At 36.6% G+C, this 14,684-nt stretch overlaps 1 protein-coding gene across 1 annotated transcript in view; it reads right to left on the reverse strand.

Moving 5' to 3' along the window:
• LOC150107054 (transmembrane 9 superfamily member 1-like) overlaps positions 1–14,684 on the reverse strand; it is a 372,331-nt gene that overhangs the window by 255,124 nt on the left and 102,523 nt on the right. The window contains exon 4 of the mRNA XM_090392919.1: positions 2,777–2,881. Coding sequence (XP_090249045.1) covers positions 2,777–2,881 — 105 coding nt within the window. The remainder of the gene's footprint in view (positions 1–2,776; positions 2,882–14,684) is intronic.

Genomic DNA, 14,684 nt, shown 5'->3' on the forward strand with positions numbered 1-14,684 from the left:
CAACTTGCTCACATTCTATAACAATGTTACCACTGAACTAGACAAGGGGAATGGATACACTATGATACTTTTGGATTTTGCTAAGGCTTTTGACAGAATACAGCATGGCAGACTGCTGCATAAATTGGAGAAAATGAGTTTGGGTTATACAATATTAGCATGGATAAGAGGATGGCTGACTGACAGATATCAAAAAGTGGTATACGGGGGATCTGAGTCTGCAAGGTTTAAGGTAACAAGTGGTGTACCACAAGGATCAGTGCTTGGTCTACTGTTATTCAATCTGTACATTAATGATAATATTGGGAAGTGACATACAGTTATTTGCTGATGATGCAAAGATAGGTAGGGTAATCAGGAATGCTGCTGATATGCAGTCTTTGCAGAAAGATTTGAATAGGCTGGAATTGTGGGCATGGGAAAATGGATGTCAGTTCAATATCAGTAAATGTAAAGTCATTCACTTTACACTTATTATTGTAAAGTGAACTGGCATGATTAGATATCCAATGTCATATTATATTGGTGGGATTAGGCTAGAAGAAACTGATGAGGCTAGGAATCTTGGAGTGTTAATAAATAGGAAGTTGAAAGTTTAAGGGCCATGTAGCAAAGATTGCAAATACAACTCAAAAGATAATTGCAATGCTGAAACGAACGTTCATGTAAAGATAAGGATGTTATTTTGACTCTTTACAAGGCCTTGATAAGATCTCACTTGGACTATTGTGCGCAGGTCTGGTTTCCGTTGTGATTCTGATATATTGGAGAGATGAGTACAAAGGAGAGTGTTAAAATGATATCAGGATTGTGGAATACTGATTATGAAGACAGACTGAGAATTTGTAGACTGCATACACTGGAAAACAGGAGAAAGAGAGGTGATATGATTGAGACTTTCAAACTTCTGAAAGGGTCATACAGGATTTCAAATGATGGAATTTTGGAATTTTTCAATTTATGGAGGTTGGGAAAGGATGAGAGGGTATCCTTGGAATGAATGCTGTCAAGAAGGGTGTGAGGGCTAGATTTTTCTCTCAGAGGGTGGTGCGTGATTGGAACAGATTGCCACAACATGAGTCCTGAGAAAGATTAGGGGGACCAAACAGATGGCATCAATGGCAGTATCATACTAAAAATTGAAGATATTAAGAAAGAATTTGACAGTGTCAGCATTCAGGAATGTGTTAGCCATGCTAATCTAGGGTGGTATGGCCACTTAAACAGAATGGGAGAAGAAAGATTAGCAAAGCAAGTATTCTTTGCCAGGATGGCAAGAAAAAGATCCAGAGGAAGACCAAGATATAGGTCGAATGATACAATAAAAATGCTTTAGAAGACAGAGATATCAGATCTGATAATATAGGAGTATTGATAGATAACAAGCTAATTTGGAGAAAAATTGATAGGATGTTGGTAATGAGGCAACTTTTCATGTAATACTATATGATCCTGTACATCCCCCCCCCACCCACCCAAGGGTACATGGCAGAAATTTGATGATGCTGATGAGCTAAAAGCTGGTCTTTACTTAGATTTTTTGAAACTACAAGCTGGTCTTCAGTTTCAGAAAAAACTCTTTAAACTTTTCTCAAGTTACAGAAATGAAACAAAGAGTTAATATATTTATTGTATTTGCTGCAATCTCTGTGATAATAAATGAAACATAGGTCTGAAAGCATAATTTTATTGTTCCTTTTTATCAACAATTCATCTGAAAAATATTTCGGAATGTTCACTGTTTTTTTTTTTTTTTTTTTTGTTTTTGTTTTTAATTCTAGTTAATTGATTTTTTTTGTTGGTGTTAAGATTATGGGTCAAATGCAACAATCTTCAAATTTATTTTGTACTGATTTCGCAATATGAGGCCAAGTATTTTCTCCTCTCTACATTCTTTTTCTTTCCATAGAACAATATTAAACAGCATTATCTGTCACTTCTTTGTAGTTGACAAGAATAAAGTCTTCTCTGGAGGTCAGCAATGCAAAACAGCATATCATAAAGTTTCATTTCAATGTATTCATTATATCCATGATGGATTAAGATGAGAGTGTTTTTTTAAATCCCCACCCCCCAATCAATCCCATACAGAAGTAATTACAAAATCTACAGAAATGGTTGTGCAGGAATATGTTGATATTCTTTTTTGATAGCTGAAGAGTAGTAGTCCGTAGGGAATATTTGGTACTAATTTAATCTTGTCATACCTAATTGAAGAATTTCAACTTCAAAAATTTTACCATCTCTATCTAAAAGTATGCCATATGCATATTAAAAAATTAAAGTTATATATAATATGATCAGAAAGCAGCCATATTGTATATTCTAATAAAATAAAACACCTTTGAATGCATTAAAGAAAATGAATTATAAGGAAGAGTTCAAATATTTGTGTTAAGAACAAGGAAATAGTTGATATCAACAAGATTGTATATGTCAATAATAAAAAAATCACTTTTTTTTTTAAATTTTTCCTCCTCTTTTATTCTGCTATAATTGTCTTCAATACTCACCCATAATACCCTAAAATATATATATACATTTTTTTGAGTAAAAATAGCCAATTTATTTAAAATAAGGGACACTCCTAAACAAAAACAGGCTATAATAGCCGTAATAATAATAATAGTGTTTAAGAGGAGTAGCATGGAAATTTTCCTAGAAACAATACCTAATAAAAAAATCAGAAATTATTTGAGTAAAAAAAATCATTACTGATGTAAGATGCCAATATATCATTCTATTCATTCAACTATTTCAAAAATAAGCAACTTACCAAGTACAAATTCAAAATAGTATAAGTCTTCTATAGCATCTTTTAGTTTAACCAAGTCTTCCATATTCAAATGAAATGTACATAGTTTTTTCTCCTTTACTGGAACTGTAAAGAAAATTATTATTACTCAGCTTCCATTTCCCAAGAAAAGTTATAAGCATGCATCTACTTTTTGTATAAAGTCACCCTGTGAGGTTTCCATGTTTACACATGTCAGAATAGAATAATAATTTATTAATCACATTAAAATATTTCATTTTATCTCTTGTAAAACATCATCAATGTAGACTGAAGAACAATAAGAGAAATTTGCAAAAGAACAGTGAAATGTGTAACACCTTTTAGACATCCATAGTAGCTTGGAGAAAACACTATTAGATTTGTGTGTGTGTGTGCGCGTGTGCGAGTGTTAAACATTTACTTAATGTAACAGGATAACAATTATTCCCAAACTTTTCATTACAATTTAAGTTATGCCAATGTAGCTTAACTTAAAACTACAAATAAATAAATGTCCAAATGTATAATTACAGCCCTGCAGGAGTTGTATACTATCCAAGTGAATTTCACAGTCAGTTCCATGTTGAATAAGACAAGTTGTAGGACAACAGAACTTGGTAAACACTAGATAGCAGTAATTTGTCTTTTGGAGAAGGTAACAGACTGAGGATTTGGTTAACATATTTGAAGGAAATGGTGAGTTGGAATATCTTAAAAATTTAGGCTACATGTTCAGAATACCTATTATATGAGGCATAAGAGTTCTGTAGATTTCTTTCCTTAGAGGATGTTGAAAGAAACTCACTGATTTTATGTATAATCCTCGGATTGTAATAACTTAGAGCTGTTTGCCTGACAGTTTCCAATTCCTGTTGAAGAGGTACTTCGGAGGAGCAATTTTATGTATTATAAATGCCTCAAGATCTACCACAACCAGTAACCTGAACTCAGATCTCCAAGCTATATCCCAGTGGGACAAGGACAACCTTGTAAACGTCAATGCCACCAAAACTCAGTCCTGTCTGATTTTTCGCAAGAAAGAGCTTACCCCCCCCCCACCTTCAGTAATACTGAGATATCCAACACGATCAAATTTCTCTTCTTGGACTGACCTGCACCTCTGATCTTTCCTGACACAACCACATTTGAACTATAGCTTCTACAGCCACCAAAACACTCGGTGTACTTTTTCACACAAGACACTATTTCACACTTGCAACTCTATACAAAGCCCAAATCTACCCAGCCATTGAATACTGCTCCCATATTTGGGGTGATATACCAAAATTCTCTCTAAGATTGATCGATTCTATCCAGAAATTAATGATCCCTCTCTCACAGACGTTCAGTTTCTGCCTTGTGTCTCTTCTACAGATACTTTCATGGACAGTGCTCTGCTGAATTGGCCATTATCCCTCCACTCTTCACCAAAATCATTAAAACAAGAGCCACTGATAACCAACACCCTTTTACAGTCCATCTTGAAACTTACTGAACCAACTTCACTGCCTCCTCTTTCATTCCATCTACTTCTGTCCTTTGGAATAGTCTCCCCACTCTGCCTTTCCCAAAGATTACAACCCTCAGCTGTTCAAGCAAAATGTGAACAGATTCCTCCTTTCTTCTATTCCTCTTGCCCACACATGGCACTAATGTGCTATAGGTTTGGATCAGATATAAAATAAATAAATAAAATAATAAGTCTCTATCCTAAACCTGAATGGATGACATTTTCACATAATCTCATCTACACTGACATTTCTGCATTGATAGTTTTTGCTATGTAGATTATTATTATTATCAACATTTGACCTCCATGTCAAATGTTGATATGTTGATAAAATCAAAGTCAGAGACTCATCGTAGGACGAGTACTCACTATTGCATACAATGCTAATCCAACCGTGTCTTAAACTGATTCAATGTGTCCACATCCACAACACACTCAATGCATTCCACTCACCAACCACCCTCCATGCAAAGAACCTGCTTCTCACTCCTTTGTTCACACCCTCCTTATATAGTTTCCAGCAATGGCCTCTTGATCTACTCCCCTCTTCCATTCTATGAAAAATCTGATAACAACCCTTGACCAGCTTATATGTCTCAATCATATCCCCCCCCCTTTCCTCCTATATGTTTTCACATTATCTATCATCACACAAACATTTTGACAACATTCTACAGGGATGTTGACAGAAACTGGGGAAGATGCCCACAGACTTCTTATTCCTTATATCAGGGGTCTTCAATTCATGGCTTGCAGAGCTCTTTGCTGTGGCCTGCCGGCCATTTTGAAAAAATAACTATTTAACATTAAAACGCGATTAAATAAAAAATAATTTCAATGAAGCCCACAGGCCACCAAGCTATACTGCGGTATTTAGAATTGTAAGATGCTTTCCAGATTCATAAGGAATGCTGTGCATTTGATACTTTACATAAAATCCTATAAAAATAAATATTAAATAGACATGCTTCTTCAGCCATCTACCAGCACCAAGCAGTACTTAAGTACTAGTATTAACGTCACAGGTAGATGGCTGAAGTAGTAGTTCGTTCGAGTGAACTGTCTAGTGCCTTCCAGATACATCTCAAAGGGTCTCGATACTTCGTTATTTTCATATAAATACAAGAGAATCCACAGTCAGTCAGTCACGAACAGTGTGATATTCGTGTATAAGCGCATGCAAGTTCGTCGTGTCAGCCATAGCCTACTGTGGTTTTATATTGCCATAATTTTTTCATTAGTCTGAGACATATTCAGTGGATAATAACCGTTATATGGCCATTGTGGATCATTTTTTGGATTCACCTTCCATCACTATGGCATCTACGAGTAAAAAGTGTAAATCAAGTGATTCTTGTCAGGTTTTTAATGAAAAGTGGGCCAATTTGTACTTTTTTGTGCCGATTGACGATAAGCCAATGTGTTTAATTTGTCACGAGTCAGTGTCAAAAGAATACAATATAAAACGACACTATGGACAAAGCATGCGTCCAATTTCAATCACCTTCAAAGGTGGCCTCGTGTGGACAAAGTGAACAGTTTCCAAATTGATTCAAAATGCCAGCAGGCTACATTTAAAAGGCAGAGGGAAGAGAGTGACACATGCGTCAAAGTAAGTTATGTAATAGCTGAAAAAATTGCTAAAAAATCAAAACCTTCTTGGACAGCAAGTTTGTGAAAGAGTGTCTCATCGTTGCTGGGGATATCCTGTGCCCAAATAATAAGGAAATGTTTAAAAAAACCGAGTTTGTCTGGGGTAACTGTAGCACAACGTATCGAAGGACTTGCAAATGACATTGAAGGAACTTTAAAAAAAAAAACGTTTGTCCGAATTTAAGTCATATTCACTTGGTTTAGATGAGAGCACAGATGTGAAGGATATAGCACAACTGGCTATCTTTGTCCGTGGCATTGATCAACAATTCGCTGTGACAGAAGAACTGCTAGCGCTCTTACCTATAAAGGGAATGACGAAAGGCACTAATATTCTTGAAGCTGCCAAGAAAACGATCCAGCATTTCAACCTCAGCTTAACCAACCTCAAGGGTGTGGTAACTGATGGTGCGCCTGCTATGTTGAGAAAGAACGAAGGATTTGTTGCGCTGCTACAGAAAGAACTGGAACTAGAAGGAAAAGATTTTGTCCATTACCACTGTTTAATTCACCAGGAGAATTTGTGCACGAAAACTATTGGATTTGAGAATGTCATGAAAGTTATTGTGACTGTTATCAACATTATTAGGGCAAGAGTATTGAATCATCATCAATTCCAAGAGTTTTTGACCCAAGCGTGCAAAGCGGATCACGGCGATGTGGTCTGCGATGATTATAGTGATGTGCGTTGGTTGAGCAGAGGAAAGGTTCTTACGAGTCTTTGACTTAAAGAGCGAAATACAGCATTTCATGCAAACCAAGGACAATCCGATTGCGGAATTTAATGATCCGAAGTGGATGACAGACTTTGCCTTTGTGACCAACATCTCGTTGCATATGAATGACCTAAATAAGCAGCTGCAATCCAAAGATCAACTGGTGCACGCTCTGTTTGATCACATCAAAGCTTTTGTGGCCAAGCGGAAAATTTGGGAGGCACAACTCACAAAAAAAGACTCAACTCATTTTCAGCTCCTCGCTGAGTCCAACTGTTCGTCTCTTGATGAATACGCTACAAAATTAGCTGTGTTGTGAAGTGTGTTTGAAGAGAAATTTAGTGATTTTCGTAACCAACAGTCTTCTTTAGATTTATTTTCCATGCCATTCAGAGTCAATGCTGCCGAAATGCCAGGCTCAGTACAAATGGAGCTGCCTGAACTCCGAAACAACTCTTCTTTGAGAGAAAAATTATTCAATGTACCCTTGCTTGCATTTTACAAAGACTACATTTCTGAGGACGCATTCCCTAATCTTCGCTGACGTGCTTTGAAGATATGCGCTTTGTTAGGAAGCACATACTTATGCGAGCAGTTCTTCTCCAGAATGAAGCATGTGAAGTCCAAGACAAGAACTCTGATTACGGACCAACATCTCGAGAATACTCTGTGCACAGTGACTTCCAATATTGATGCCAACATTGACAAGCTTGTCAAAGAAAAACATTGCCAAGTTGTCCATTGACATTGTAAAAATTGAATGTTTTCTTCATTAAATTATCTTTTTTCAAGCATTGATTGTATTTACTTATCATGAACTCGACTCCTACCTATGCTCGTAAAGCTGAGTTTGTTTATTTTTATAGGATTTTATGTAAAGTATCAATTGCACACCGTTCCTTGTGAATCTGGAAAACATCTTACAATTCTAAATACTGCAGTCTAGCTTAGGGGCCCGCTGGCTTCATTGAAATTTTTAATGCGGCCCACTCTGTCTGAAAGGTTAAAGATCCCTGCTTTATATGATAACCATTTCTGAACATGTAGTAAAGGTTTTGAAAATATTCCACTTCACTTCCCCCTTCAAACCATCAACAAAATCAGTAATCTTTTACTTTGTTTATACCTCTGCTTCTACCTGATATTTACCATGCTAATTGTTGCAGTAACTTTTCTTATTTTGGTCAAATGGAAAGATCATTTAAAAAATGAATTTCATAAAACCGGAACAATGTCTAGCTTATCAAACCTTATAAATTTGGTCAACACTGAAATAACAAAGTTAACTACGAGATCAATCTGGATAATACCATACTCCTGCATAACAATAATTATAAATTTGAATGTTTATTCAAAGAAAGTGCTGAGGCATTATTATGTAAAACTCTATGTAGCTTGGAAGTACCAAAGCACTTTACATCGATTTTTACAGAGGTTGAGTCTCATGAGAATGTTACAAAAATAACCTTGTTTGTCTCTATATGTTTTATGCTAAATATTATTGTAAATCATCATCATCATGTGTATCAAGGATTTAGGCCTAGCATGGCCTGTTCTTTGGCCTTAGAAGTCATCGTTGAATCATTTAAGAGGATGTCCTGGTTTCCTAATGGCTTGTACTTTAAGGCTTGTTTTGGTAACTTTTGTAAATAACCCTGTGAAAATCGACTCTACTTACTGTTTAAACAAAAATTTTTAGAGTGTCAAAAACAAAGGCAGTGCTTTGCCACCAGAACTTTGCATAACAGCTCTATGTAAGGGCATAAGAAAGTTGTTTACGTTTTAAGTGTATGAGAAATTTGCTTACGAGCTCTGTGCATTTATTTACCTTCAAAGTCAGTGTCCAAGAGACCGGCAAGTTTCAGACAAGTTTCCGCTGTCCGACAAGATAGAATTAAAAGAGTGCACGGAAAGAACAGGTCGGTCTTGACTAAAGATCAAGGAGTCGTGCCGAATTCTTCAGGATTACAACCCTTCGTGCAAGATCTCGGAGAACACGAAGTAAAAAGGGACTAAGCCAAACATCGGGAGTCTTCGTGGTCGGCAGTTAAAGTCTTCATGAGTGGCACTTAGCCAGAGGCGAGTGGCAGTAAGAGGCAGAGTTATCGTCATCAACAGAGGCAGAAGTACCAGGAGTAGGATCCAGAGGACTGGACATTATGGCAAGCCCATGCCAGAGGAGAAAAATGGGAATGACGAGAGAACAGCCAATGTAAATACCCGAAGCCAATAGCTGCAGAGCGAACTTCAATGGCCGCAGAAATTGCCTGTATGCTGAAATTAAACCTCTTACATGTGTTACACGAGTACTGCAGATTGCAGTCAAAAAAGCCCACAAATTTTTCCCGACAAGATACTGCTGAAGCAAGACACTCCTGAAGGAAGCCTAAGACCTGAGATGAAAGAAAAGGCAGAGACTTTAGTGCAGGAACTTTGATTAAGTTTGCGACACAGGGCTTCTGTAAGTTAGTTCCATTTCTTGTTATGCATTCCCTTTTATAACCTAGTAGATATATTATAGATGGACTGATAAGAATTAGTTTAATAGTAATGTGAAGTGTCCATAAGAGAGTCGTTTGGAATGGTAATGATTAGCATAAGATTTGTGAAATAACTTGGCATTGTTAGCTAATCTCTTTGTGAGTAAATTAGAGTTTCAATTTGATTTAATAAGCAGAGAAGTAATTGAGTAATTATACTGCATAGTTATTTAATATTGAAAAGGGAAGGTTTGTTTCTTTATGCTAAAGGCCTAACATATAGGTAGAGAGAGTAACCTCCCTATCGTTTAATTAATGTACTTTGATATTAATGTAAATAAATGTGTTTTATTTATGTCAATAGAGTGCTGCCTGATCATTTATTTTACAATGCACTGTTCCTAAATAAAGTCGGACTTGTGAGCGGGAAACAACTAGGGCATTAAAAGCATAGTTTAAGTATTTGAGAAACCATGACTATTTATGTAAACTTTAGTGAAGGAATTTATGCTAGTAAGAGATAGAGAGAGAGAGGTCTACCGGATGCATTACTGAGTCTTATGCCGATATAAAAATACTGGTGGCGCAGTCTTAACAAATAAATTTTCCAGTGTTCGTAGGCATACGACTAGTAAATGCAAAAGGTGGATAGAGTAAGAAAGGTTACGAAAGCAAAAGCGCACTGCTAATTAGAATAAAGATATTACAATAACACATTAGACATAAATCGTTACAAAAGCGCAGTAACCAAGCAGGCTTATAAGTAGCAATAAACAGCAACTGTATACAATTATACTGACCAATCTTACGTCATAATGACTGCCTTTGCAAAACTCTGGGAACAGAAAGGTAGTCATTATGATGTAAAATAGATGTATCAAATATTTTTTTTTTTTTAATACACACCCCAATCCTAATAGTGTTTTCTACTGAATGTACAGAGTATGGGTCTGCAGGTAGTGACTAAGAGAAAAATTTTAATACAAAAGAGCATTTCACTACCCTTTTGTATTCAAATTTCTATCATTGTTCTTCAATCTATGCTGATGATGCTTTATGGGATATTAAAAGAAGATTTGTGAAAGTGATTAACAAATTTTATTACTAGCATCTCAACAGATGCTCCCTGTGTTTGCTCCCCCACTACCCATATAATGAAAAATTTCATCAGATATCCTATAATACCTAAATTAAACTTGACAAGAATTGTATTATTCTTGATTAATCCTTTATTCAAGTGGAAGAAAAACAAAGTGAAGTACCTTCACAACTAGGCTACTTGTATATGAGGCTAACGATGTCCATTAATTGCCTTATTATCCAATAATGCAAAGCACTCATCCTTTCAGACATGTACGATGCTATCCATTATGCGAAAGGCCACTACTGAGACAGGTTTTGACCTTTATTGAGGTCTCATCAGTGGGAGCCAGACTCTAAAGAGATACCAAAAAATACAAAACTTGAACTCAGTACCTTAGGTTGGTATTTAGAAGCATCATTTTTGTACCACCCTTGTACAAAGGATCACACATTCTTTCATTTCTGTGGTATCTTTCCTAAGCTGAGACTCAAGTTATGCAACATTCCTTTACCTTAAGTGCTGATATTCCATTTGTCCCTATTACCAAATTCTTAGCAGGGATATGCAACAGCTCTTCAACCTCATTCTCATCCACCTCTACCTTTTCATCCAATTTAGTAGTAACAGCACTGCCACTTGACAATCAACTGGTTGAGATATCTTAGCAAAACTTGTTATTTAAAAATCAGATCTGATTCTGACACAAAGGTATTGTCTGCATTCAGTAAAGTTATTCTTCCACATCCATTTTCTTTCTTTCTTTTACTTGCAGAATAACAATAAAATTCTTTTAAATTGCTAAACCTGCAAAGCCAATTTTTTTTCACACTCAAATTTAGCTTTCTGCACAAAACTCATAACTTTTCTGGCCAGTGCTTTACATATTTACTCTCTTACAATTATTTTCATGATATTCCTTCCACATCATTTAAAGATCTCTTGCTTAATAAGGCTGCTGCATATCTATTTCACTCCCTATTGGCTTCATCCATATTGGCTATCTGTCCCATTTCAAAATTGTAATTTTTTCGATGTTGAATCACATATTTATGAAAAGAAATAATTTTGTCTTCATATTCTTTTCGTATTTTTTGACTGATTTTTGTTTTTGTACGCATACAAAGTCCATTGTGTTTCATGAAACGTGTTATGCGTCATAACATCATGACACACCACCTTTAAAATCTTCAATGTTACGCTCACAGGCTACTTTGACTGCATGTGTATGAATCATTTTTGTTGAAATGGCAATGCCATTTTGTCAATTTTCTTGCACCCATTTCAAAACTTCGGTCTCTAGTTCTGGCCACCTCGCAATTTTTCAACATTCCGTGCGCTTTTCATTACGCAAATTGTACAAAATCTCCTTCTGACCACACCAAATTCTAATCATTTTTTCTGTAGGCGGAGATCCAAAATGTCTTTCAGCTTCCATATTCCCGTGTTCTTCCGCATATTTTACAACCTGCAATTTGTAACTTGAAGAATATGAATGTCACCTGTTTTTTTCCATCAATAAAATCTACGGGGAAATATCAAACTGAACACAAAATATCTCAACACATCAACTCAATACTGATAAACATCGTTAACTGATTACTCGGATAAGATATTATGAAACTTGAATAGGGACTCCCCGTTCTTAGCCAATGACGCGCTAGAAGTCATGTGAAGGTCACGCATAAATTTGATTGCACCATTAACCGCCTACAAAGATCTTGGAACATAAAACGGAGTGTGTATGACTTTGAAAAGAGGAAACAATCTTTACCTTCATTATATAAGACGCACCCCCATTTTTAAGATGAATTTTTAAGGTAAAAACGTGCGTCTTATACACCGGAAAATACGGTAAATGAGAGGAGACCTCCAAATAGCCTTTAAAGGAATGCGGAGAACCGACCAGGGCTTCTGACCTAATGTCCAATCCTCACCTTCTCATGGTGCATCCTGCTAGGTATCTACCTGGATACTGAACAAATGAGATGGGCTGATGATGGTACAACGAGTCAAGAAGTCTCATCTTCCTTATACCCTCTTTTACCTTGAGGTGTCAAGGGCCCATTGATCATCGGACCTCACTCCGTTTACAGGATAAGGTGGTAAGCCTTATGCCACAATGTATCCTATGGCCTGTAGTGTTGAGTTCTCAAGGCCAGTTTGCCTGCTTTGCGGGATGAAAAACCACAGAATAAACTGGGGAAAAAACCCTGCTGTCCACACCCAAGACTGGCTAACTTGGCTATGGCTGAGGAAGATCCTTCAGCTCCTCACGTCACTGATGGGAATCGAACCTAGGACACTCCTTCCCCAGGCATATGGTCGCGAAGCGCATAGCCACCAGGCTAGCCGCGCAGACTGAGTCAAGAAGTTAATGTAGTAAATGATCAGATTCTACTTGTGAAGCAGGATAGCACAAATCAACAGATTATACGTCAGGAGGAAGATAGATATGAAGTTGAAGATGTGGTTGCAGTAGCATAAGATGATGGAATGCATAAAGATGAGGATGAGACAGGTAGGAATGGAAATCAGAGTCAGGACCAGAGAAACGGGAGTGGTCAGACTAAAGAGAGAGGTGTGGTATAGCAGCAAGAATAGAGAATACTGGTGCTGGTAGAATTGGCCTCAAACACAAAGGGATTGTTATGTTTATACAAAAATGTAGGGAGTATTCGAAACAAGAGAGCAGAATTTGTTGCATTGATAGAGTCGTTTCCTTTCTTTTAGTGTTGCACGGTGATCAGCATTCATTTTAGAAATTATGGACTTTACAACCATGTTATAAATAACTAATTTTAATTTCCTGACATTTCGACCTTCATATTAAGACCATCATCTGGAGTACATACAAGGACAAGCTGAGTTACATTTGTTTTGATAACAAGTTATTCTACTGGATTGACCTCTAGTGAAAAAAAACAACAACAGATATTTAACATGACAATTGTTATATTAGATTTAAGATTCTGGAATTATCTATAGCCCTGTTTATAGTTAGCTCTTAGGGAGAAAGGTTCCTTGGGTAGAATATGTACCTTAAGGTTGGTCGATTGGTAGAGCCAGTGCTACTAATGGCTCAGTTAAGTAAGTTTGAGTGCGGTTAGTAGTTGGAAGGAGACCAATCGTTTGATGCTGTTGGTGGCACACTCTCCCTTGATGAGTCTTTGGACTCCCTGGAGGTGTCTAATAATAATAATATGCTTGGGATTTTTAGACCATCATTATTGTTCCGATTGGGATAGTTGATAAGAATCTCACAGGTTTCCTTAAATTTGCGTTCATACCATGTTTTGGTATGAACGCAAATTTAAGGTGATGTAAACAACTGGTGTTTTTCCAGTCAATTCTATGTAAAGTGTTCAGGGCATGATCAGAAAGGCCAGCTTCACCATAGTTATCATATTTAATGTGTCGTTTATGTTCCTTTTGTCTGATAGGAATTGTGCGTCCTGTTTCCCCTATATATGGTAGATTACAGGTGCAATAAATATGGTATGCTCCAGGGTGGGTAAGCAAAGGGAGTGGGTCTTTGGATGAGTTGAGTAAGCTTTTTAATTTTGCAGGAGGTTTAAAGGTGGCTTTGAGGTTGTATTTCTGTAGTATTCTGTTTATTTTATCTGATGTCCCTTTAATGTAAGGAATGGTTATAGTTTTTTTGTAGCCTGGTTTATCTTTGTTTTTGATTGAGGTCTTGTAGAGAATTTTGTTAATAGTGTTTTGACTGTAACCATTTTTTAGAAAAGTATTGCTGATAACTTTAAATTTGTCTTTCAGCATTTGTTCATTGGAGTAGATCTTCAAAACTCTGTTTTTTTAGAGTATTAATGGCACCTAGTTTTTGTGTTGGGTGGTGGTAGGAGTTTATGTGTATATATTAGCCAGTATGTGTCGGTTTTTGGTAAACAGTAAAGGAAAGACTGCCAGAAGGAAGACGTGTGACAAATTTATCTAGAAATGGCAGTGAGTTCTGTTTTTCAATCTCAATTGTGAACTGTATGTGTTTGTGTTGTTTGTTTAGTTGGTTAAGGAAAGTGTCTAGTGTCTGGCAGCCATTGGGCCAGATTGCGAAAACATCATTAACATATCTAAGCCAGACTTTGGATTTTAAAGGAGAGGAATCTAGAGCATGTTGCTCAAAATGTTCCATATAAAAATTAGTGATTGGGGGGGGGGGGGGGGGGAAATAATGGTGAGCCCATGGCTGTGCCTTTTTTTTTTCCCCCACTAGAGGTCACGCCAGTAGAATAACTGGCGATCAAATCATTGTTTCTTCAGCTTACTGTGTGAAATGTAACTCAGCTTGTCCTTGTATACTTGCATATACTCCAGATGATGACCTTAATATGAAGGTCGAAATGTTAGGAAATTTAAATTAGTTATTTATAGCACAGCTGTAAAGTCCATAATTTCTAAAATGATTGAGTCGGTATGCCCAAAGATTAATTGGAATAAGTGAAACTTG

This window comes from Typopeltis vanoorti, chromosome 5 (assembly GCF_054136105.1).
Source record: "Typopeltis vanoorti isolate ZY-2024b chromosome 5, IOZ_Tvanoo_1.0, whole genome shotgun sequence".
In the NCBI taxonomy this organism is placed as follows: Eukaryota; Metazoa; Arthropoda; class Arachnida; order Uropygi; family Thelyphonidae; genus Typopeltis; species Typopeltis vanoorti.